General features: G+C 36.2%; 4 protein-coding genes and 14 pseudogenes across 18 annotated transcripts, besides 4 other annotated features; 9 read left to right on the forward strand and 9 right to left on the reverse strand.

Annotated features, from left to right (window-relative positions):
* Positions 1–2810: part of a mobile genetic element that runs on past the window's edge.
* On the forward strand, positions 1186–2224 carry TVAGG3_0031170 (annotated as a pseudogene). The gene has a single exon. A coding segment is annotated over exon 1 (1039 nt).
* Positions 2713–2810: a terminal%2Cinverted (terminal inverted repeat of Maverick-3 transposon ID:TVAGG3_0031040).
* Positions 2811–3067: 257 nt separating this feature from the next.
* Positions 3068–7029: a mobile genetic element.
* On the reverse strand, positions 3672–4360 carry TVAGG3_0031190 (annotated as a pseudogene). Its single transcript has one exon. A coding segment is annotated over exon 1 (689 nt).
* On the forward strand, positions 4379–5044 carry TVAGG3_0031200 (annotated as a pseudogene). The gene has a single exon. A coding segment is annotated over exon 1 (666 nt).
* TVAGG3_0031210 (uncharacterized protein) lies at positions 5126–5278 on the forward strand (the record flags this gene model as incomplete). The annotated part of the gene is made up of 1 exon (XM_051220444.1): positions 5126–5278. One exon carries the CDS (start codon positions 5126–5128, stop codon positions 5276–5278), a length of 153 nt encoding a protein of 50 aa, XP_051105430.1.
* TVAGG3_0031220 lies at positions 5289–5709 on the forward strand (annotated as a pseudogene). Its single transcript has one exon. A coding segment is annotated over exon 1 (421 nt).
* Positions 7030–8436: 1407 nt separating the features above from the next.
* On the forward strand, positions 8437–9231 carry TVAGG3_0031230 (annotated as a pseudogene). Its single transcript has one exon. A coding segment is annotated over exon 1 (795 nt).
* A 213-nt stretch (positions 9232–9444) lies between these two features.
* Positions 9445–21620: part of a mobile genetic element that runs on past the window's edge.
* On the reverse strand, positions 9801–10425 carry TVAGG3_0031250 (annotated as a pseudogene). The gene has a single exon. A coding segment is annotated over exon 1 (625 nt).
* TVAGG3_0031260 (uncharacterized protein) lies at positions 10897–11478 on the forward strand (the record flags this gene model as incomplete). Its single annotated transcript, XM_051220445.1, has 1 exon — positions 10897–11478. The coding sequence occupies one exon, from the start codon at positions 10897–10899 to the stop codon at positions 11476–11478; it is 582 nt and encodes a 193-aa protein (XP_051105431.1).
* TVAGG3_0031270 lies at positions 11587–11753 on the reverse strand (annotated as a pseudogene). Its single transcript has one exon. A coding segment is annotated over exon 1 (167 nt).
* Positions 13388–13850, reverse strand: TVAGG3_0031280 (annotated as a pseudogene). The gene has a single exon. A coding segment is annotated over exon 1 (463 nt).
* On the reverse strand, positions 13887–14241 carry TVAGG3_0031290 (annotated as a pseudogene). The gene has a single exon. A coding segment is annotated over exon 1 (355 nt).
* On the forward strand, positions 14670–15176 carry TVAGG3_0031300 (uncharacterized protein; the record flags this gene model as incomplete). Its single annotated transcript, XM_051220446.1, has 1 exon — positions 14670–15176. The coding sequence occupies one exon, from the start codon at positions 14670–14672 to the stop codon at positions 15174–15176; it is 507 nt and encodes a 168-aa protein (XP_051105432.1).
* TVAGG3_0031310 (uncharacterized protein) lies at positions 15234–15440 on the reverse strand (the record flags this gene model as incomplete). The annotated part of the gene is made up of 1 exon (XM_051220447.1): positions 15234–15440. One exon carries the CDS (start codon positions 15438–15440, stop codon positions 15234–15236), a length of 207 nt encoding a protein of 68 aa, XP_051105433.1.
* On the reverse strand, positions 15776–16126 carry TVAGG3_0031320 (annotated as a pseudogene). The gene has a single exon. A coding segment is annotated over exon 1 (351 nt).
* TVAGG3_0031330 lies at positions 17463–17573 on the reverse strand (annotated as a pseudogene). The gene has a single exon. A coding segment is annotated over exon 1 (111 nt).
* TVAGG3_0031340 lies at positions 18433–19112 on the reverse strand (annotated as a pseudogene). The gene has a single exon. A coding segment is annotated over exon 1 (680 nt).
* Positions 19135–19957, forward strand: TVAGG3_0031350 (annotated as a pseudogene). The gene has a single exon. A coding segment is annotated over exon 1 (823 nt).
* On the forward strand, positions 20331–21331 carry TVAGG3_0031360 (annotated as a pseudogene). The gene has a single exon. A coding segment is annotated over exon 1 (1001 nt).

Below are 21620 nucleotides of genomic sequence, written 5' to 3' on the forward strand. Positions count from 1 at the left end.
GTCGTTATTTTTACTTTCTTGTGCTAAGTTTTCATACTGTACGGTTTGGTTTTGCAACTGTAAAAGTTTTTCTGCCTTTACATTTGCTTCAACTTCTTTTTTATACTCATCGCTATCCATATATGTCTTCAGGGCTTTTTGTTTTATCTCTTCATCTTTCAGTATTTTATATTGAGTAGTATGGTTTTTCAAATTTATGACATCTTGTTCCATTTTTGCTACTTCTGCTGCTTTTTCTGACACTTTTTTTGCATATTCCTCTGTACTTAGTTCTTTCAGTTGTTCTTCTTTCTTCTTTTTCTCTACGTTTAACTCATTGAGTTTCTTTGTGTGTCTGTCATATTCTAGTTTCTTTTCGTTTTCACTTATTTGCTTCTGTATGTCTATGTTTGACTTTTTGACATCTGTTATTTGATTTTTGAGTGAACTCAAATTCATTTGACTTTGAGGGTTATAGGCTGTTCCGTCTGCAGCTCCACCATAGCCTGCCATTTTCGCTAAAAGTGCCGCTCTTAAACCTCCACTCTGTGCACCAATGACTCGGTTTAAAAGCATAGGGTTGCTTGACATTTGTTGCAACATAGTGGGGTCATTCATCATTTGTTGTTGCAATTGTTGTTGTGGTGTCAGTTTTACTATTGGATGTTTCAATGCTCTCTTCCTCTTACGTATATTCTTACGTAGCTTACGTGGCATTTTAAGTGAAGTTAAAAAGCGGCTTTTGACAGATGTTTATATGACACTTTTTGTTCAGCACAAAAAACTACTCGGTCAATGTGTTGACAGTTTTGTAAAATAACCGTCCTATCTCATTCTATAAGGGGGAAAAGGCTTCTCAAAGTATACTTCCTTGGAACGCCTGTAACTTTTCCTGTAGCGACGATAGACCCTTACTTGTCCGGACAAAGTTATACTATTTTGAGTGCTCTACAAAAAGTCAACGGCGACGACTCTCAAAAACCGTTGTGTAAAAAGTTTGACCGTTGGACAAAAAAGTATATATAGAAAACAAAAAACGTTTATAGTTCATTCAATATTTGAGATGGAACGGTTTGCCAACGGTAACTATTAAATAAAATAAAAAATAGAGGGGGTCTCCGTTGAGGAAAACGGTTTATTTTAAACTTTTCTATGAGTAGTCCGAAAAAAACAGTTCATTTTTGTCTAATGGAAGGAAGAAAAAGTGTCGCAAGCAATTCGTCGACTACCTCTGCAGTTAAAGTTCCTACAACTTATGTCTCACCATTCTCAAAACCCTTACGACCTCCTATAATACCAAAGCAACTTCCTCATACAATTGCAAACAATTCGTCGACTACCTCTGCAGTTAAAGTTCCTACAACTTATGTCTCACCATTCTCAAAACCCTTACGACCTCCTATAATACCAAAGCAACTTCCTCATACAATTGCAAACAATTCGTCGACTACCTCTGCAGTTAAAGTTCCTACAACTTATGTCTCACCATTCTCAAAACCCTTACGACCTCCTATAATACCAAAGCAACTTCCTCATACAATTCAAGACAAATTGTCCAACAATTCAAGACATTCTACTCAAGAAAATACCATACAAACAAACGAAACAACAGATACAGTTGTACCAGACACAACAGGACAAGTTTTACAGTCTTCTCCAATTGCAAACCAATTGTCCAACAATTCAAGACAATCTACTCAAGAAAATACCATACAAACAAACGAAACAACAGATACAGTTGTACCAGACACAACAGGACAAGTTTTACAGTCTTCTCCAATTGCAAACCAATTGTCCAACAATTCAAGACAATCTACTCAAGAAAATACCATACAAACAAACGAAACAACAGAGGAACAACCAAGCGCGTCATCGATGACGACAAGGTCCCAGATGAGATACCTCGCGTTCGCGAAGCAATTTCAATCAGGAGATACAGAAAATACAGAAGAAAACACTACCATACCTGAACGTGTTCGCAGGCAATATGCTAAAAAAAGACTTCAACTCCTTGAAAAACTCAAAAACCAATGGGGAATTCAAGACGACACCGATTATTCGGAAGTGTTTCAGTCTGTTATGGATAGTTTGCAACCAGTTGAAAATGAAGTTAAAGACCCAGGTGTTCTCGTGGACTTGTTTGTTCAATACTTGCCTGTTACAGCAAACCTAATTGCACTACAAGCCATCGACCAATTTATTAGACTTTTCCCCAAAAATATGCAAACTTATTTGCGAAATGTGAAAATTGCTGAGTATGTCAGCATATATCCCAATACCTACAACTATCTCGAAGAATTGGATGAGTATGGGCAAAGGTCCTTTTACGTATACTTTTTTACCAAACCAGGACAGTCAAAACGGTTATATTGTATACAACCTTTACCAGAATTTCAAGACAATTTCCATGTCATATCCACTATAGCGTTAGATACACCAGAAAGAGTTCCATACGGTGGCAAAGTTAGTATTTCAAGCTTCCCGAAAGCTACCAAAGGACATCCTATAAAATTGGCAGAATTCACTAATTCAAATTGCCAATTCAAACAGGATGTTGAGTTTGTATTCTTACACGATACCACATTCATAATACAGACACTTCCAGATGGACTCTACAAAGTATTTATAGCTGGACACGTAGCACCAGATGACGAAGAAGAAGTCGAAGAAATCCTCACCTCAGAGAGCGAAGAAGAAGAAAATTTCCAAGACATTCAAGATTCAGAATATACCGAATAAAAACTTCATTTATACTAAATATCTTCAGGGGCTAGAGGGGCGCAGCCCTGGAAGCCCCACTACCTTTTTTTTTTTTTTTTTTTTTTTTTTTTAACTATGATATACAATGTGTGTGTAAAGAAAATACTTTATTTACTAGTTAAAAAATCATTTGGTATTGATCAAGTTATTTTTTCTGGATAAGATATTATATGGATAATTGGATAGAAAATACAATTATATAATCTTGTACCTGGTTTAATTAAGCTAATTGTCATCAGAAACTTGTAATTTTTATGAATTTCAGATTTTCTTTTCATTACTGCTTTTCTTAATAGGTCAAGTTCTTATTTACGTTATAAAGTATGATAGTACAGTATACATTGTGCGTCGCCTGTAGCCTACAGCTACAGTCACCGACACAATGAAAAAAGTGACAGAAAACTGACACCATACGGGCGCGCATATGTACGCATATATGTGTAAAAATAAACGTTCATATGTAAACTAACCTTTATTCACTAGCAGGAGCTTTGTTGTTCGCTTCCATTAAAATGTAAACTTTACGTGTCAAAAAATTCTGTCACGTAAACTATTTATGTTGAGATTGAGTACCAGACTCTAATATAAGTTCAACCATTATATTAGAGTCTTTAGGAATTTCATATGGTTCTTTTACATAATATTCCTTTTTTTGACCATCAGTTGATTCTTCAACTCTTTTGAATGAAAAGCGCTTATAAAACTCAAACACGAGTGCATCTTTATAACCAGTGATATCGTAAAATTTTGGTGGCACAAGCTGTTCATTCACATTACATATAAATTGTTTGTTATCATGAGCAATATTACTCAACGTTACTAAAGGCTCAAGGAGAGGATTTATTCTTATCTGATAACCGACAAATTTATATGTTGGTTTGCCCTTTCGCTCAAGGATAAACCTGATATTCGCTATAGTTATGAAAAGCTCATCAAAGTACTTATATGTTTTTTTATCTTTATCATTTTCGTCAGTGAAATCTGCTATGGTAAAACTATAATATACATGCATTCGCGAGATATATTTTTTTTCCCATAAGTCTAAAAATTTTGCTTTCGATGGAATTACTTTTTGCGTGAATGTTCTACCATGGTCATCTTCCCAAACAAGCTCTGGTTTTCTTGATGTTGTGTCTGTTTCAGTGGTTTCTAATAACGCAGTGATGAAATCCAACACATCTCCTAGGGACATGTCATATTTATAATTCAAGGCATTTTTTTCTATACTACTGTATGAAGGTAATGTTATGATTGGTGATGTACCTTTTCTTAATACATTCAATTTATTTTCATTTGAATCATAGTAACAATCAACAAATTCTCTACTTGCCTCAGTCATTTTTTCCATAAGACCTTCATTCAACTCCTGTGTAGTCATGTTGGGTTTTATGTAATATCTCATGTCAAACCTTTTTTTCACTGATTTTGATGAATCTGTCATTTCTAATGGAATAGCAAGAAACTCAAAGTCTGGATGCTCAAGACTTATCTTTCTTATCTCAAGAGCTTTTGACGCAGGATATTCAATGAAGTCTCTCGGTAATTTATATGAGACTGTATTACCACTTATCGTGCCATCATTCATAACATGTTCATAGTATAATCCATCATATTTAGACATTTTATATGTAACTAAAAGATGGAGAAAGTTATTAATCAAGTAGATAAGATTCTTCATGATGGAGCACGTAAGAATAGTAAAGAACTAAACAATGCACTCATTATGCCATTTTCTGATGATTATCCATTTTGTACTAATGGTGTTTATTTCTACTGCGGTAAGATGGGTTCAGGTAAGACATATGGTGTTATTCGTCATATAATGATAACAGACCGCTTCACTAATACTCCATATTATGACTCAATAGTTATCTCAGCAACATCAGGAACAATGGATAAAACAGCGAAGACATTTATGAGTCAAGTTAAAGCACCAGTACTGAAAAAGGATGATAAAGAACTTATGCCTTATTTAATGAAGAACGTTAAGATGAAAGCAAAGTATTACGCTATTGTTGAGTTCGTTCAAAGTAAGTTCGAAAAAATTTCAGAGGAGATGGAACACATCTTAACAAAGCATCAACTAAGGAAACCTGATGGAAAGTTTGAGTATAAGAAGATTGCAATATATGTTGTAAAGAAGTTGAACAAATATCCTTTCACAAAGTATCCCAGTAATTCTCTATTAGTGTTAGACGATTATGGTGGTCATGACTTATTGAATGACCCACGTTCACCATTAGCGAACTTCATCACTAAGGTCAGACATTATAACTATACTGTTGTCATCATGTGTCAAACATGGAGACATATATGTTTAAACATTAAGAGACTATGCACTGACTTCGTTATCTTTCAAGGTTATTCTATGAGAGACTTTCAGTCAATGATTGAACAGTCAGGAGCAACAGAAGATTGGGAAGAGTTATGGAACAAATACAAAGAGCTACCAACACCTCGTTCATATATGGAAGTTCATATAGTTGCAGGAAAGACGGACTTTAAAGAAGTTAAGCAACAAAAGATGACATTATTTTAAGAAGAAATAAATGGGTTTTGGCGATTATGTTAAAGCTGGATGGGGTATGGTGAAAAAAAATCCTGGTCTTGTAATAGGTGCTGGATTTAACATTGCTAACAAACTTTTCCCTCAAGTTGGTCAAGTCGGTGGTGTTATCGGTAGTCTTGGTGAAAGAATTGCAAAAACTACATTAGGTGAAGATAATGCATTAACGAAGAATCTTAAAGCATTCAATAAAGCTCTTGGTGGTGACTTCAGTAGAGACAAGCCTGTTGAAACACCTATAGTTCAACCTCAACAAACTATTGACAACAATAAGTATAACGCATACATTGGAGGAGCTATTTGGAACAATCATAAGCCATTAGTTCAGTCAGTACGTGTACTATCAGACATGCCATGGATTAATGCTATTAGTGGCACTATACGCAGATAATATATTTTTATGAGGTTTAAATGAGTGAACAAGAGAGGAAACTCATTGATGAACGAGTTAAGAAATGGGAGAATGAACGTCCGATAATTCGTACCATAATTAGCGATCAAAAGTTCAAGCAGCATACATTTGATTTTTTGCGCGATATATATAATGATCTTGCTTTTGATTACAATGCTAGGCAATACTTTGAGAAAGAATATGTTCAAAAAGGTCGTATTAATTTCCCAATGAGAAGAGAAGGCTTTTTGATTACATCAACATATACAGCACGTGGTAGAGACCCTTTTACAGACGCGGTTCGTAACTTTAAAGCACGTTCTTCTATTAATGATGATCCAGATTTCTACATACCTTATTTTCGTCCACCTTCGCATCCTTTACGAACCAGTGATCCTGGATATGACGCTAAACGAAGATATATAGAGACGAAATTAGCTAAATACAAGGAACCTAAGGATCCAAGGACTGGAGAAGTAAAGGAATCACATGTCAAGATAAATAAGCTTTACAAAGTAGTTGAAGAATTGGAGAAACGATCTAATGAGATTAACGCTGAGAAGAAAAAGGAAGTACCAAATATGAACAAACTAGATAAGATGATTAAGGAATATAGAGGATTGGCGAATACATCGAGCGTTCTAATAAAGGAAGTAGAAAACACGACAAAGCTGCAGAAAATGATTCATGATGAATTACTGTTAGGTGAATTTTCTATAAAACAAAGACAGAGTAACTTAATGGGTGAGGCTTATTATTTGGAGAATTGGTATAATGAGAGGTTAAAACAAATGTCGACTCCAACACCAACTCCTACACCTACTCCTACAGTAGCTCCAACACCAACTCCCACTCCTGAACCAACAGTAGCTCCAACGCCAACTCCTACAGTAGCTCCAACGCCAACTCTGACACCAACTGCTCACGCAGGTCCTCCACCAATGTCGAGTAGTCATGGTATAACATTAAATAAACCAACACCTACACCAAAAATAACTCCTGTATCACATCCTAGTACAACTAACCCAGTATCTGATTCAAATCAAGCGGAAAGATCACAGGTTCTTAAAAGAGCTAATACACCAACTGCTTCCCCTATTAGAACACCAGAGCCAACTCCAAGAATCACAAAGGCGCCAACACCTTCACCGACTGTTGAACCAACTCCAGAACCAACAGTACCTCCAACTCCATCTCCAACTCCATCACCGACACCTACAAAAGCACCTACTCCATCTCCAACTCCGACTAAAGCTCCGACACCGTCTCCAACACCAACTAAAGCTCCAACACCGTCTCCAACTCCAGCTGAACCAACTGATGCAGAATCTATTCAAAATTGGTTAGACGAAGAAAAGCGAAAAGAAAAGGCTGCAATTGATGCTGCACTAGATAAAAACACACCACCACAGACACTTGGTGGTTACATGTTAAAGAAAGACAACATTCAAAGACAAGAACGTGCATTGAGTGTTGCCAGAGAACAAGCACAAGAAGAGAAGAAAATAGTTGAAGGAGAAGCTTCAAATAGAGGTGGTCCAGGAACTTACAAAGGATCAAACTATCCAGCAGAGAAAGCCTCGAGTGATAATGTTGTCTCAAGAGCTACTGATTTAGTTACCCATGGTATTCTAACTGGTGCAACAGCTGTTGGTAGTGCTATTGGAACCAGTGTTGACACTGTTGTTGATACTGTAAGAACTGTTACAAATCCTACACCTGAAGATAGGAAGGAAGAATTTCTTACTCTTAATACAAAGGCAAAACCAGGGATATGGATTGGTCGTGGAATTTTAAATGCTGGTAGTGCTATTGGCAATGGTGCTTCAGCGGTAGGGGGATGGCTCGGAAGAACAGCAACATCAACCGCAAATGGAATACTAACAGGTGCCAAATCACTTGGTAATTGGGCTGATGATAAGTATACAAAATATTATGAAGAAAAAGCTCGTAAGGCTAAGGAAGAAGCTGAACGAAAGGCGAAAGAAGAAGCTGAACGTAAAGAACTAGAGGAGCTTAAGAAGAAAGAAAAAGCTCGTAAGGCTAAGGAAGAAGCTGAACGAAAGGCGAAAGAAGAAGCTGAACGTAAAGAACTAGAGGAGCTTAAGAAGAAAGAAAAAGCTCGTAAGGCTAAGGAAGAAGCTGATAGAAAGGCGAAAGAAAAGCTGAACGTAAAGAACTAGAGGAACTTAAGAAGAAAGAAAAAGCTCGTAAGGCTAAGGAAGAAGCAGATAGAAAGGCGAAAGAAGAAGCAGATAGAAAGGCTAAGGAAGAAGCTGATAGAAAGGCGAAAGCAGCAACACCATCGCCAACTCCATCTCCTTCACCATCTCCATCTCCTTCACCATCACCAACTCCATCGCCATCTCCATCTCCTTCACCATCAATAGCGGCTCCTGTGAGACAATTTGGTGCATGGGGTGCTGATTTAGTCAAAGATGCTGCACAAGGAATTGGAAAGGAACTGAAGAACACAACATTAGGTACAATAGAGCGTTTTGGTAATCTTACGGATTACACAATTAGATCAGCTGCTAATCTTTTATATAACCAGACTACTGATAACGGTACTGATGAATTGGCTGTAAACGGACTAGCATCAATTAAGAAATCAGCAGAAGATAAATACGATGAATGGAAAAAGAATATTAAGGGTGAATATAATAAGTATGCATATCCTGAAGAACATATGAAGTTAGAGCTTACCAGACTAAGATCAAAATATGGTAATGAAACAACAAATACTACAACGCAAACGACGAAAGCTGACAGAAAGATTGATGACACTCCTACTCCAACTCCTGCAATGGCGAACATCACAACAATTGCTCCAAGAGTTCCAACAGGAGAAGGTATATCAGGAAATGTTTCAACTACTCATAACATTACTGAAGCAGCTAATGTTTCAGCAGTTGAGCAACCTGTTGTTAATGTAACTCAGGAAAACGCTACTGAAACATCAACACCAAGACAGGATGTAAATAATGAACGTCCAGAAGTTAAGGAGGTTGCAAAAGCATACCTGGAGAAAAATACTACACAAGTTCTTGAAGCAGAAAAGCATCTCAATTCAGACAAAACACCATCTCCAACTCCTGAAGCATCAGTTCCTCCAGCAATTGGTGGAAATATACCTTCAGTATCACCATGGCAGAAATTTTATGGATTGTTTAAAGGAGCGAATAAGGTAATGGATGCTGCTGAGAATCTCCAAAAGTTCAAGAATGAAGTCGCAACTGGTGCAAAGGAAATAGAAGAGAATGATAAACAAGCTGCTGAATTAGCTAAACAACAAGCTGAAGCAACTAAACAAGCAGCAGCTCCTAAACAATCTATATCTAAGTCTCAAAGACAAGGTCCTGACCCAAGTGCTAAAGTCAAACAGAATCCAACACCACCTGCAGCAGAGAAGTCCAAGAAGGACAAGGACAAGAAGAAGGATAAATCAAAGAAGGACAAGGACAAGAAGAAAGATAAGGATAAGAAAAAATCGTCAAAAGATAAAAAACATAAAAATTTATCCAGTAAGAAATGAGTCAAGTCATTAAAGCATCAACTAAACAAAAGTGGTTAACTGAATATATAAAAGATGGTAAGGTTCCTGATGGATATTATGTACATACAATGAAAGACGGACGTGTACAGTTCCGTAAAGTCAAGCAACCTCTCAATGATGAACAGATCAGAAGGAAGATCTCATTGTATGAAACAAAAATAAAGGACTTACAAGCTAAACTCGAAACCCACGATACTTCTCAAGAAAACTAGGCATATCTTTAACATGACCTTCATTAATATTTTTCCTCCAATACTGTACTTCCATTTGTGACAACCTGTTTGGATTACCTTCACGCATACCTCTACCTGTCACTTTTCCTGTATTTTCGTTCTCAAACGTAACATCATACTTTACATCATTACCGACAAGTTCATGACCATCAATACTTTTAACAGCACCGTGTCTTCCTTGATCTAAAGTTTCTCCTTGCTTTAATCCATGCTCTATTTTTGTCCATATCTGATAACGTGGATATCTTGCAACACTTCCATCTTTTGCTCTTAACAAGTATGCACTTGTATCAACTGAATCAACTGTATAATAAGAAGGATCAAGATGTCTTCTTTGTTGGTTACCTTTACCCCATGTTCTTGGTTCAACTATGACTTGAACTTTTTGACCAGGTCTTAAGTTATAAAGGTTATTTTTTCTGACATACTCTTCTTTCAATCTTTGCTTCTTTATATATTCCTCATTATCCTTTTCTGTGAAATCATCAGGCTTTTGTTGTGTGCTTGAATGATATTCAGTGTTGTAGTCATTAATAATTTGTCTCATTGTATCTGCAGTGAAAGGTGGTGTTTTATCACCTTCTTTGAGGTTTAACTTCATATGTAACATAGTTCTAATAGTTCTACAGAACCTATTAATAATACCTAGTATGTTATGATTGTATTTCTGTGTCGTCATGTGCTCAATGTTATGACTGACCAACAGATCTCGAACATTTTGTGTCGTATAAGCTGGGTCTTCATCACTAGTAAGTATTGTAGGCTTCATTTCACCTGTAGCTTGTGAAATGAACTTCTGCATTGCACTTAGAACATTGTTTGAGTTCTTTTCACTCATTGGGAACGCATAACCTTTTCTACTGTTTACATTGATGAACAAAAGAAAATATGGTGGTGTTCCACCAGGATTCTCAAATGTATCGAATTGATAAGCTCCCATATCAGTTGAATATATTGGTAGCATCAAATCCTCTTGTATTAAAGTTTTTTCTTGTTTACCAACAGTCATTTTTTTATTAACGTTAAAGTCTTACAGGCATTGAGTAATCGCTATAACCATCATGGTCTGCGAATTCATGTAATCTTGATGCATCAGGTTCTTTCTTCGTTGGTGCATGAAACCTTGCTTCATCATAAAGGTTCATATAATGGTTTGTCACGTTTGGGGTAGACCCAATTTTTGCATATTGAGGATATGAGTAATGATACACTAAGTTGAACCCATTACTACCATCATCAACATATATCTTTGGTGGAGGTTGTCTTATTAAATTCCTTCCTCTTGGGGCTTTGAGTTGGACGATCTGATCTAGATCATTGTAAACAACTCCTGTTGCAGTATATTCTGTGTTGTTCTCTGGGTTAATGTTCGTCATTTATATGAGAATAAAACAATTTTTACTCATAACAAATGAGATCGAAGTCAATTCTTTATGGTGCAGCTAATCTTCCAATTGAACCAACAAGCAATGTTGATTCAAGAACAACTAATAACATTGTGATAAAGAACTATCCATCTGGTACAGTAAGTGATGCTCCAACAGAGATAAAAAAAGAGGAAACAACTACGAACTCAGAAGCACCAATGTATCCTCCTCCTTTAAGTCCATTAACTTCCAACCTGACCTCATCGAGATCTGTGGAGACTTCATCGAGGATTGGTGTAGAAGAGTATTTACTTAGTATATACCAGAAGATATTGTTAGATCAAGACAAAGAGCTCTTTTCTAACTTAGTGAGCAAAGATCAGATCTTACTACCTAAGCCAGACTTGGAAGAAGTTGTTCACAGAATGACTGGGTTCAAGTGTGAAATAGACCTACTGGACCCAGACATCACATGTTGTGGTATTCCACCACCTTTCTCAAAAATAGCTCAGATCAGAATCATTGATGAGAACAATATTGCTCAAGAGTTTAAGTATGCATATAATGCACAATATACTGAGTTAATAAGTAGGTATAATTTATGTCTTAAGTATGTGATCGTTTAACCGAAAAATTTTTTATCTAATGTTAAATATGGTTGTTCAAACAAGAACAAAAGCACAAATGTTTCAAGACTTACTCAATAAAACTTATTGTTTACTCAAGTAATTATTTTAGAACGTTTCGACGTACTCCTTGATCTTATCAAGAGCTTCGAGCATCCGCTTCTTTGCATTGTCCTTGGCGAGGATGGCTTGCTCAATGGTGAGATCGAAGGCTTCTTTACCGATCGGACGGTGATCGCGAAGATCTTTGAGTGCATCAAGAGCTGCAGTGTACTCTGATGGTAAATGGGAGCCATCTAGTAATGGGTACAAAATGAGCATGTATTCCTGTAGTAAGTTCTCCTGTTTCAAGCGGGACTTGAACTCTTCGCGGAGATCTTGAAGCTTTTGGAGCTTCTCAGTGGCTTGAAGGTATTCAATGATGACCTTCTCTTGTCCTCAAGTGCTTGTGGGAGGAAGTGGACATAAGCTGTTGACTTCATCAAAAATGAAGTGGTCATGACACTTTTTAAGTTAATGTCCGAGCCATACAGTGATGTCGAAGCAGCACATGAACCAAAGAAGAAGTCTTGCTGGGAAAAGACAAAGATTGTTGGTAACGCAATCCTAGCCATTTGTGTTGTTTTGAACTTGATCGTACTTCTGATCTTGTTCTACAAACTCAACAGAGGTTATTGTCTCAAGTAAACACTTATTTTTATTACCATATAAATGATTTTTACCAAACCTCCTTTACCTTTCATAGGTAATAAGTCGAAGATCAGGAAAGCTCTTATCGACATACTCAAAGACATCAAAGGGGATTATGTCTTCGTTGACCTCTTTGGTGGTTCTCTCTATATCTCTCATCTGTTGCATATTATGTTCCCAAAAGCAACGATCATAGCTAACGACTATGATAACTACGTTGATAGACTGAAACACATTCATGACACGAATGAAATACTTAAGGAACTTAAGGAGAGAATAAATGTTAAGCCAGATGAGAAAATTCCTACTGATCAGAAAGAGATCGTCAGAGAAGTTATAAGTAAAGCTCCATACATAGACTGGGATACATTATGTTCACGTCTTCTCTATTCTGGAGCATACAAATACTATGATCTTGACACATTAATGAAGAAAGTGTTATACCTCAGATATACTAACTTATTTGGTGAAAACATAGATGACTATCTTGAAGGTTTAACTATTGTTCATAAAGATTGGAGAATACTCTTCAATGAGTATAAAGATCTTCCCAATGTTTTCTTTATATGTGATCCTCCATACTTCCATACTTATTCTATACAGTATGGAGATGAATGGACTCTTAAAGATACTGTAGAAACCTTTGATGTCCTTAATTATCCATCTATTTACTTCAGTAGTGATAAATCTTATACAGAAGAACTTTTAGAGATATTGACAAAAAGATATGGAGAGAAGTTTTCTATGAGAAAGCATGTTATAGATAGAGGTTTAATTAATCCTAACACTCAGAAAAATAATGAAGTAATATATGTCACTTTTTCTGTTAATGGAGAAGAGAAAGATCAAGAAGATAATAGTTGATGAGGGAACTGAAGAAGCGACGACATTCATCTTTGACGACGGAAAGCTCACATTCGTTGTCGATAAAAATGGACAACACTTACACAAAAGAAAGAGACCAAGAAAATTTTTAGATCTCCCAAAAGCTAGGAAACCAAAGGAACCATTTCCAGTACCAGCCGTCCAAGAACCAGAGAGACTTTTGATACCAAAACCTGTGGTTGACAAATATGATCCAGATCAGTTCTTCCCAAAAATACCAAAGTTAGAATAAAAACTCCTTTATTTCTTTAGTATTATATAATAAGTCTATTAGTAAGCTCTGTTCTCGTTCTGTTCTGGTTTTGACGTCTTTTCATGGTCTCGCATAATAAGATCATGAACTTTTTCTTGAGATACTCGAAGAGCTGAGGTAAGTTATCATATTCTGGATATGTAGGAAGCATCCCTGCTATCGTAAGTGTTGTATCAATAAGGATTGGACTTATATCGGAAAAGTCGAGATCTGGAGTAGAATAAGAAGGTAAGTCTCTTACATGTAGGTAGTCATTATATGCTTTACGCATGAGACTGAGTTTCTGGAGCACAACTATGAGACTTTGGTTCTGACGTTCAAGTTTGCTTAAAGTTCTCTCCAAGCTTCTGTAATAAACGTCAACCTCTGTAAGAGCAGATATTTTTGCATTGATCTCGGAGATCTTTTCTTGAACTTCACCAAGTTTGACCTTAACTGACGTTTGAGCTCCCATCATGTTTTCATCAAGGTCATTCTCTATGTCATCAATGATATCTTCCCATGAAGTCATGTTTTCATCATTGATCTTAACGTGAACACTCATGAAAAAAATGTCATGTAAAGTATAAATGTCAGATTTTTACTCTTGAGCTTCTTCTCTCTGGATTGACTCGTCTGTAGGGCTTAATGTGCCATCACGTTCGACCAGAAGGTTCTGCTCAGGTCTGTCAAGGAGCTGTCTGTAGGTCGTGAAGGTTTCAACGAGTCCTTGGTAAGGAGTTTGGAGATCAACATCGACCCATGGGTGTTTGCGTAAGAAAGCAGCAAGGCTTTCACGCTTGGAGTCAATGACATCTTTCTTATTGGTTAATCCTTCTTCAAAGCTTAGGATTACTCCTGCAGTTGATTCAAGTCTTTGGATCTGGCGTCTGGAAACCTTGGTGAGTTGTCTTATCCTCTCGTTTCCAAATACATGCAGGAGATATGCAGAAATTACTTCATTAAGTTCGATTAAACAAATTGGATGAAGATCAGTCATGGCTTTTGTAAAGCAATCTTTTGTAAAGCTGTCTTTTGTAAAGCAGACTTTTGTAAAGCAATCTTTTGTAAAGCAATCTTTTGTAAAGCAGACTTTTGTAAAGCAATCTTTTGTCAAGACGTCTTTTGTAAAGCAGACTTTTGTAAAGCAATCTTTTGTCAAGACGTCTTTTGTAAAGCAAAAGTATTCAATTTTGTGAGAAAATGCTTTTGTAAAGCAGTCTTTTGTAAAGCTGTCTTTTGTCAAGACGTCTTTTGTAAAGCTGTCTTTTGTAAAGCAGTCTTTTGTAAAGCTGTCTTTTGTAAAGCTGTCTTTTGTAAAGCTGTCTTTTGTAAAGCTGTCTTTTGTAAAGCAGTCTTTTGTAAAGACATAACCGACGACCGAATGTCCCAAGATGGTACAACACCAGCTCCAGCATCACCAACACTAGATATGATGGCAATGATGATGCAGATGATGCAACAGCAAACCCAGCTTATACAGCAAATGCAGGAAAAGAAAACTTTCAATAAACCTGCAAAGAACTCACAAGATCTTGAAGCTGGACTCAATGCTCTCAGGAACGACTACAAGAGAGAGCAGATGACGTTTAGGAAGAAGGGTGATGAAGATTATGAGAATGATCCGATCGAGGAAGACGAGATCAAGTCCACTGCATCCACAAAGACCCTCCAGGATGAAAGAGATGATGAGGGATTCCTTACCAAGTCTCAAAGACTCTTTGTCCTTGAGTTCTTCACGATCTCTGCCTTGAGATCTATGAGGAATTGGAAGGGTCGCGTTCCAAGTGGCTCAAACAAGCGCGAACTACTCATGACCGCAGTACCGCTCACTAAGACAAAAGTCCAGCTCATGGACTTTATCCTTTCCGCTTGTCCCGACGAGATCTAAGATCTGATCAGAGTAAAAACTTACATTTATGAGCTAAGCTCAGTAATAATTAGTTGTTTATTCTTTCTTCTCATACTTCTGTGCAAGGTTTCCACGGAAGAACTCAAGCAACATTTGGATCTTTCCAAGCTTTCGACCTTCTTTTTCGAGGTCATCCTGGTAAGTTCGGAATGCGTCAACGTGTGAGCTCGCATAGAATGCAGCAACAACAACCTCTTCTGCACCTTCTTTGCTGTCAAGTGGCATGAACTCGAATCCTTCCATTCGACCAAATAAAAGTGACAAAAATGTCAATGAGACCCACTCGTTGCATAGATGCTAAACCTGGTCCGAAGATGCAAAAGTTCTTCTTAACACTCATGTCTGACCATAGGGAGTACGGTCATGAAGAGGTCATACAGATCTTCGATCAGTGTGTACCAAACCTGAGAATCCAGACGAACTCTTCATGAAAATTTACTTGCTTCAATGGAGAGATGAGAGAACAGATATGAAACTCAGACCAATACCAATCTTTCTAGGTTTCTGCAATTACCTAGAACAAGCATACCAGATTAAAGGGTCTGACACCATCTTCCTCCAAAAATAAACTTTATCGTTTATAATGCATCAGGATCTACATCTATTTCTTCTGCTTCATCCTCAATGTCGATCTCTTCGACAGGTTTGATAGCAGCTTTGAGTAAGTTCTTACCCATTGTCTTAAGTTCAACTGGGTTATATTCTTTGTCTTTACTCTTTGTTGATTTCGTGAGATCTACATATAAACAATAACTTTTAGTCTTGTCAAGGTTTATTCTCGCTGAGAAATGGTCAGGAATGTTTATAGCTATCTTTTCAAACTTAAGTAAATTAGCTAAACCTTCATTTGTGTATTTCTGCTTATCGACAAAGATCATGATCGGACTTGCACTATAACCATACTTTCCTTGACATAATGTTTGTGGTAAGCATATAAGTAGTCTCTTTGCTGTTTTATTTTGCTTCACTTCATCTACAAACTGTTGGATCTTAAAGAACTTTATATGATGTTCAGACATCTTTATATACCCGATAAAAAGTTCAGATAAAAAATAATTAGCTATATTTTTATTAGTGCATAAATGAGTCTTTCTTTGAGATTTTCTGATGAAGATCTAACTTTGGTAAGATCTTTAAAAGATGATGAAAACATTCTTTCTGTCATTGATGAAGAAAAGAAATACTTCAGTAATGATGTAAAAATAGAGCTACTCATTCATACTGAGAAACAGTTTGTGATCGTGATCTTGAGTTAACCACTCGTATCCAAGCGTACATTGTATATAAGGAGGCATATAATCTTTTCCATTACCTGCTGGGTCTGTAATGCCAGCTACAACATGTGTATGATTTCCTGCAGTTCCACAGAAAATACCTGTGCTTGAATCTACTGGGTCACTTGAAATATCATATCTATGCATTCCCTGTCTATCCGAACCTGCTGCAAGATTTGTATAACCTCTTTTTGTCATTGAATGTGAATGGTTTCCTTCCACAGATGTTCTTCCACTGAACCTATGCATATGTGAAGGAAGGTTTTCAATACCTATTTTCTTTGAACCTCCCATCTTCATTGACTGCGTATTAGTGTAGAATGGAAAACTGTCAACTATTTCATACCATCTACCACCAAATAAAGTGTTTGGATTTATTGGATTCATAGACGTATAAACAGCTCCTATAGGATATATTAAATCATATATGCTCATAGCTCTATAAACATATTCTAAAGAACTTATGTCATTAAATACCATTTGGAATGTATCTCCCGGATGAAATGTTGCATTTGTTCCACTTTTATAATGTAATGTTAGTTCAATAGAATTATCCAAGAAAAATTCAAAAGTATCTGGTTGAAGACCTCTAACAAATTCAAATGGAGTTGCTGGTTCACCATTTATAATTTCTGTTGTAAATGTCATTTTATCTGGTTTCCAAAATTTCTTTGTTAGTTCTGCATCCACATAAGTTTTGTCAGCTTTCTTATCTAACATTGTTGGTAGCTCATGTGTTTCAAAGTTTCTGACATGACCTTCAATGTTCGTACATTTACTATCTAAACTATTAAGTGTATCTTTACACTAGTGCTTGGATCTTCTTGTGCACTTGAGCCTAAAGTATAGTTCAAGATAATGTCATCAGCTCTTATTTTCTTGATTTGAACTGGTTGGTCATTATCAGCTCCTATTTTATTGATTATAACAGGTTTGTCTTCTCTTGAACGAATTGATTTAACTGTCAAAGGTTCAGTGAACTCATTATTTTTCAAAGGAATCAATGTTGTATTGATGTTTTCACCATTAATATATACTTCTTTTGCATCAATACCAGATGGGAATGAAACTCTTTCATTAACTTTAACTGTTGTACCATCACCTGGGTACATATCTTTCTCTGGACCTTTGATTGTCTTAAGTATGACAGACTGTGATAAAGTATATTCTTTAGATGCAACTTTACGTATCTCTTCGTCAACATAACTTTTGTCAGCTTTGTCTGCAATCTTAAGTGCAGTTCTTCCTCCATTATTTTTGTTCTCCTCAACTTTCTTCGCTAATTCAGCAAGAATGAGATAAAGATAATCAGTAAGGTCATCAGTACCAGACATATTAATATTATTGTTCTTTCTTGATGTATTAGCAACTTTCACTAAGGTCACAAAATCAGGGTACAAAGTACTTAACGTAGAAATGATTGTTTTTGGTCCAGGATCTTTCTCTTCTTCATCATTAGCATCACGTGCATTGGAATTGGTTCCAAAGGTCCAGTCACATCAAAACTCTCAAGTTCCATATAACCTTCATTTCTGAATCTTTCTATATGAGTTATCTTCTGGAAACTTGTTTTAGTCTTTTCAACTAAATTTTTTATTCCATCCACAAAACCTCCTTTATGATTTGGACCAAGATTACCCAGAGTGTCAAGAACAGTATCTATACCTTCTTGACTTTCAACAAAAGCCCAAAGAGCATTTATTTGACTCTGGAGTGATATCCATGAGGCTGCAGTAGCACCGGCGTTTGCTATGGCAAAGATGAATGATAAAGGGTTGAACTTAAGACCAGATTCTTTATCTTTGACAATTTCAACGAAGTCATTGATATTTTTCTTCAAGTATTCCTTAGTCAGAAGAACTCCATCGCCAGCTATACCAGTTGCTTTTGTCTTTCCTTTAACATCAAATGTGATTGGTTTCTTCAATAAAATAACTTCTGGTGTTGTACTGATGCTATCATTAGTGGAGAAAAATTCTCCGACATGACTTGCTAAGTATTCTTTCGTCAATAATGTTCCATCACCAACAATACCAGTTGCTTTTGGACCATCTTCTGTGAATGTCAATGGTTTCTTTAACATAACTTTATCTAAGTATATTGCAATACCACTATTTTGTACTTGTTCATGACCTAATATATAAGCAAATGCTGCGTTTAAAGCATTATACAATGTATCTTCTTTAAATGTTAATTGACTGTTTTCAATCATTGGTATATTGAACAGTGTAGACCTTGGGTCAAAATGAACTCCATGGTCAATCGATAATAACCGTTTAACATGATATATTATAGTCTCTAATGCTTCATTAATATTTACCTCACGAGTTTCTTGCAAACCATTACTCGCCATACATGAAAACATATAATCTCTATCAGTTGTGAAGAATGGAGCATCTAAGTAATTATTCTCTACTTTTGTCACACGATTCTGTAACGCTTGAAGGTATTGATTTAAGTCTGTTTCAACAATTGTACCATCTGGTTGCTCGATAGGTAATATACCAGGACCGATGGTAATGTCTTCATCAGCACCTTCTTTATGTATGACTAAAGCATTATCAGTAATTCTGAGAGTATATTCTTTATATTGAAGTACGCTAGACTTATAACATTCATATGCATATGGAACAACACTCATTCTTTTACTACATATAAAAATGATGTATTATCTACAATCGACTGATCCTAATAACTACGGGACAATACAGTTTCAAGCAGATCCTAACATGGGGCATCCAAGTAAGATAAAGATGAGAGTAAAAAGTGTCAGTACTATGGCGAACTTTATTGTTTGTGACGAAACAGATTATTTTGTCTTACAGTTAGACGAAGATGGAGAAGAAAAGGTGTGTACATTTAAGTCAGCTCTTTCATTTGATATGGATACTATTGTATCAAAACTACAAGAGATTGTAACAAAACAGTTTGATTATTATAACAAGAAAAAAGGTCAACATAATGTAACAGTTTCACTGAGTGCTACGAATCAACTTATATTTACGTCACAGGACAAAGGACATAAAGTCTATTTAAAAGATGCTTCACATAGAGCAAATCTTATTTTAGGTGCATATGGAATAGAACTACCTATTGTACATAATTATTATCTACAAATGCCAAAACCACCTATGCTCAACTTCGGGTATCAGTTATACCTTCGTTCATCAATGTCTGTCATCTCTGGGTTCAATAATATTGACCAAGTTGATGATCGAAGAAAGATCATGTACAGATCTACATGTTATAACATCAATGAGTTCTGGATATCTGGTAAACCACTTATATGTAAGGAATCCTCACCATGGATAGATGCATTTCCATGGGAACTAACTAATGTTACGTTTACCTTAGTTGACTTCCAAGATCAGCCTGTTCGATTATTGTCACCAATGTTTATGGTGATAGAGATTAAACCAGATAAGCCAGAAGTTAGAGAAACCAATGATGTCAGTGATGATGATACAGAATCTTCGTACGATTATGATTACGATGACGATTAAAAAAAATAACGTATATTTTTTTATCGGTTATAAAAGCATGCTCAATGCTATAAAAGGATTAGTTAATAACCTTTCACCAGAAGATAAGAAAGGTATGCTTGATATGTTTGGGATCAAAATGCCTAAGAAAGAAAAAGACATTACCAATAAATTAGCTCTGGCTTAAGAATCAAGGAGGTACAGGAAGTGTAGCAGATATTTTCAAGAATGCTAAGAGCTTCTATGATGACTACAATGGTATCATGAATGTTCCAGCTTCAAATTCCCCAGTTGCTTTAGATCACGATCAGAGATCTCATAATAGAGCGTTAATGGAGATGCAACCAATATACTCAGACCCTCCACCAAAGATTGATGAGAGCGAATTAGCATACAAAGAAATACAGAATGCCTTTTACGTTGTTAAGAACATTAATGGTCAAAAACTTCCTGATGAGAAATGGTTAGACCCAATAACTAAAGCAGGAGAAAGATTCATTATGTTTAACATTGACCAATACAGTCCAAGAGGAAAAGATTACTTCAACAAGATGTTTCCAAGAGTTATGGCAAAGTTCATTGGACAGATAGACCTTTTCAAACAGAAGTGGACATTCTATTACGACTTTGATGAGAAGAGAAACATTTTGCGTCATTTGAACATCAATACAATGGGATCATTAGTTCATCAGTTACTTAATGAAGCTCCAATAGCAGAAGTACAAGAATTAGCATCTAAAGTCCTTGAATCAAACTATGACTTCTTCCTTTGTAGTATTCCTTCGTTAAGGAAGATCGAGATCTTTGACTATACAGCTTATTCAGATGTTGATGCTTCTGCTTTGAGAAAAGGAACGTACACACCATATAAACTCACAGCTGAAGAACAAGTTATGTTAGATACGATGAGAGCAGCAGGTCAAGAAAAGATCGCACTCAAGATCATCAAACAAAACCATTCAAAGAAGAGAAACAGGTCACGTAATGGTCAGCTTTGGACATGGACATGCAAATTACCTATTAACTTAGAGAGGTATCAGATCTTCAACGAACTTAATGCAGAGACAGCAAAGAAGATGATGAAAGATTCATGTTTCATCTACGCTTGTATTCAAGCTGGTGTTGACGAAGCAACAATTAATCATATGAGGGAAATCATTCGTGTCAAAGATTTTCCAATGTCAAAGATTAAGGTTATTGCCAAAGAAACAGGAATAAGGTTCCATGTCATCAAATACAACGAGAAGTATTCAAATCATTCATATACTTATGAACCAGATGAAGAACCAAAGATGACAGTAGAACTTTTATTAATGTATGACCACTACATGTTGAACGAAAAGCTTCCAATAAGTTCAATGTTCATCAAGAACTATGAAGATGTTTGTAAGTTGTGCAAGGATTGGACTTTAGAGAAGAAGATGTTAGTTAACAGAAGATATGAAACAAGGTATGCAATTAACTCAAAGTTAGTTACACCACTTGCAAAAGTCATTGAACTCTTGTTTGCTAACAATTATTTCGAACCAATTAGAACAGGAGAACTTTGCACATACTTCACAACGATGTATAATGAGAACCTTGAAGAAATGATTGACCTCACATACAATGAGCGTTATTGCGCAAGGATGAAGAAAGATTGGAGTTCAGAGACGAGGAAGAAGACA

Source organism: Trichomonas vaginalis, chromosome IV (genome assembly GCF_026262505.1).
Source record: "Trichomonas vaginalis G3 chromosome IV, whole genome shotgun sequence".
NCBI lineage: Eukaryota > Parabasalia > Trichomonadida > Trichomonadidae > Trichomonas > Trichomonas vaginalis.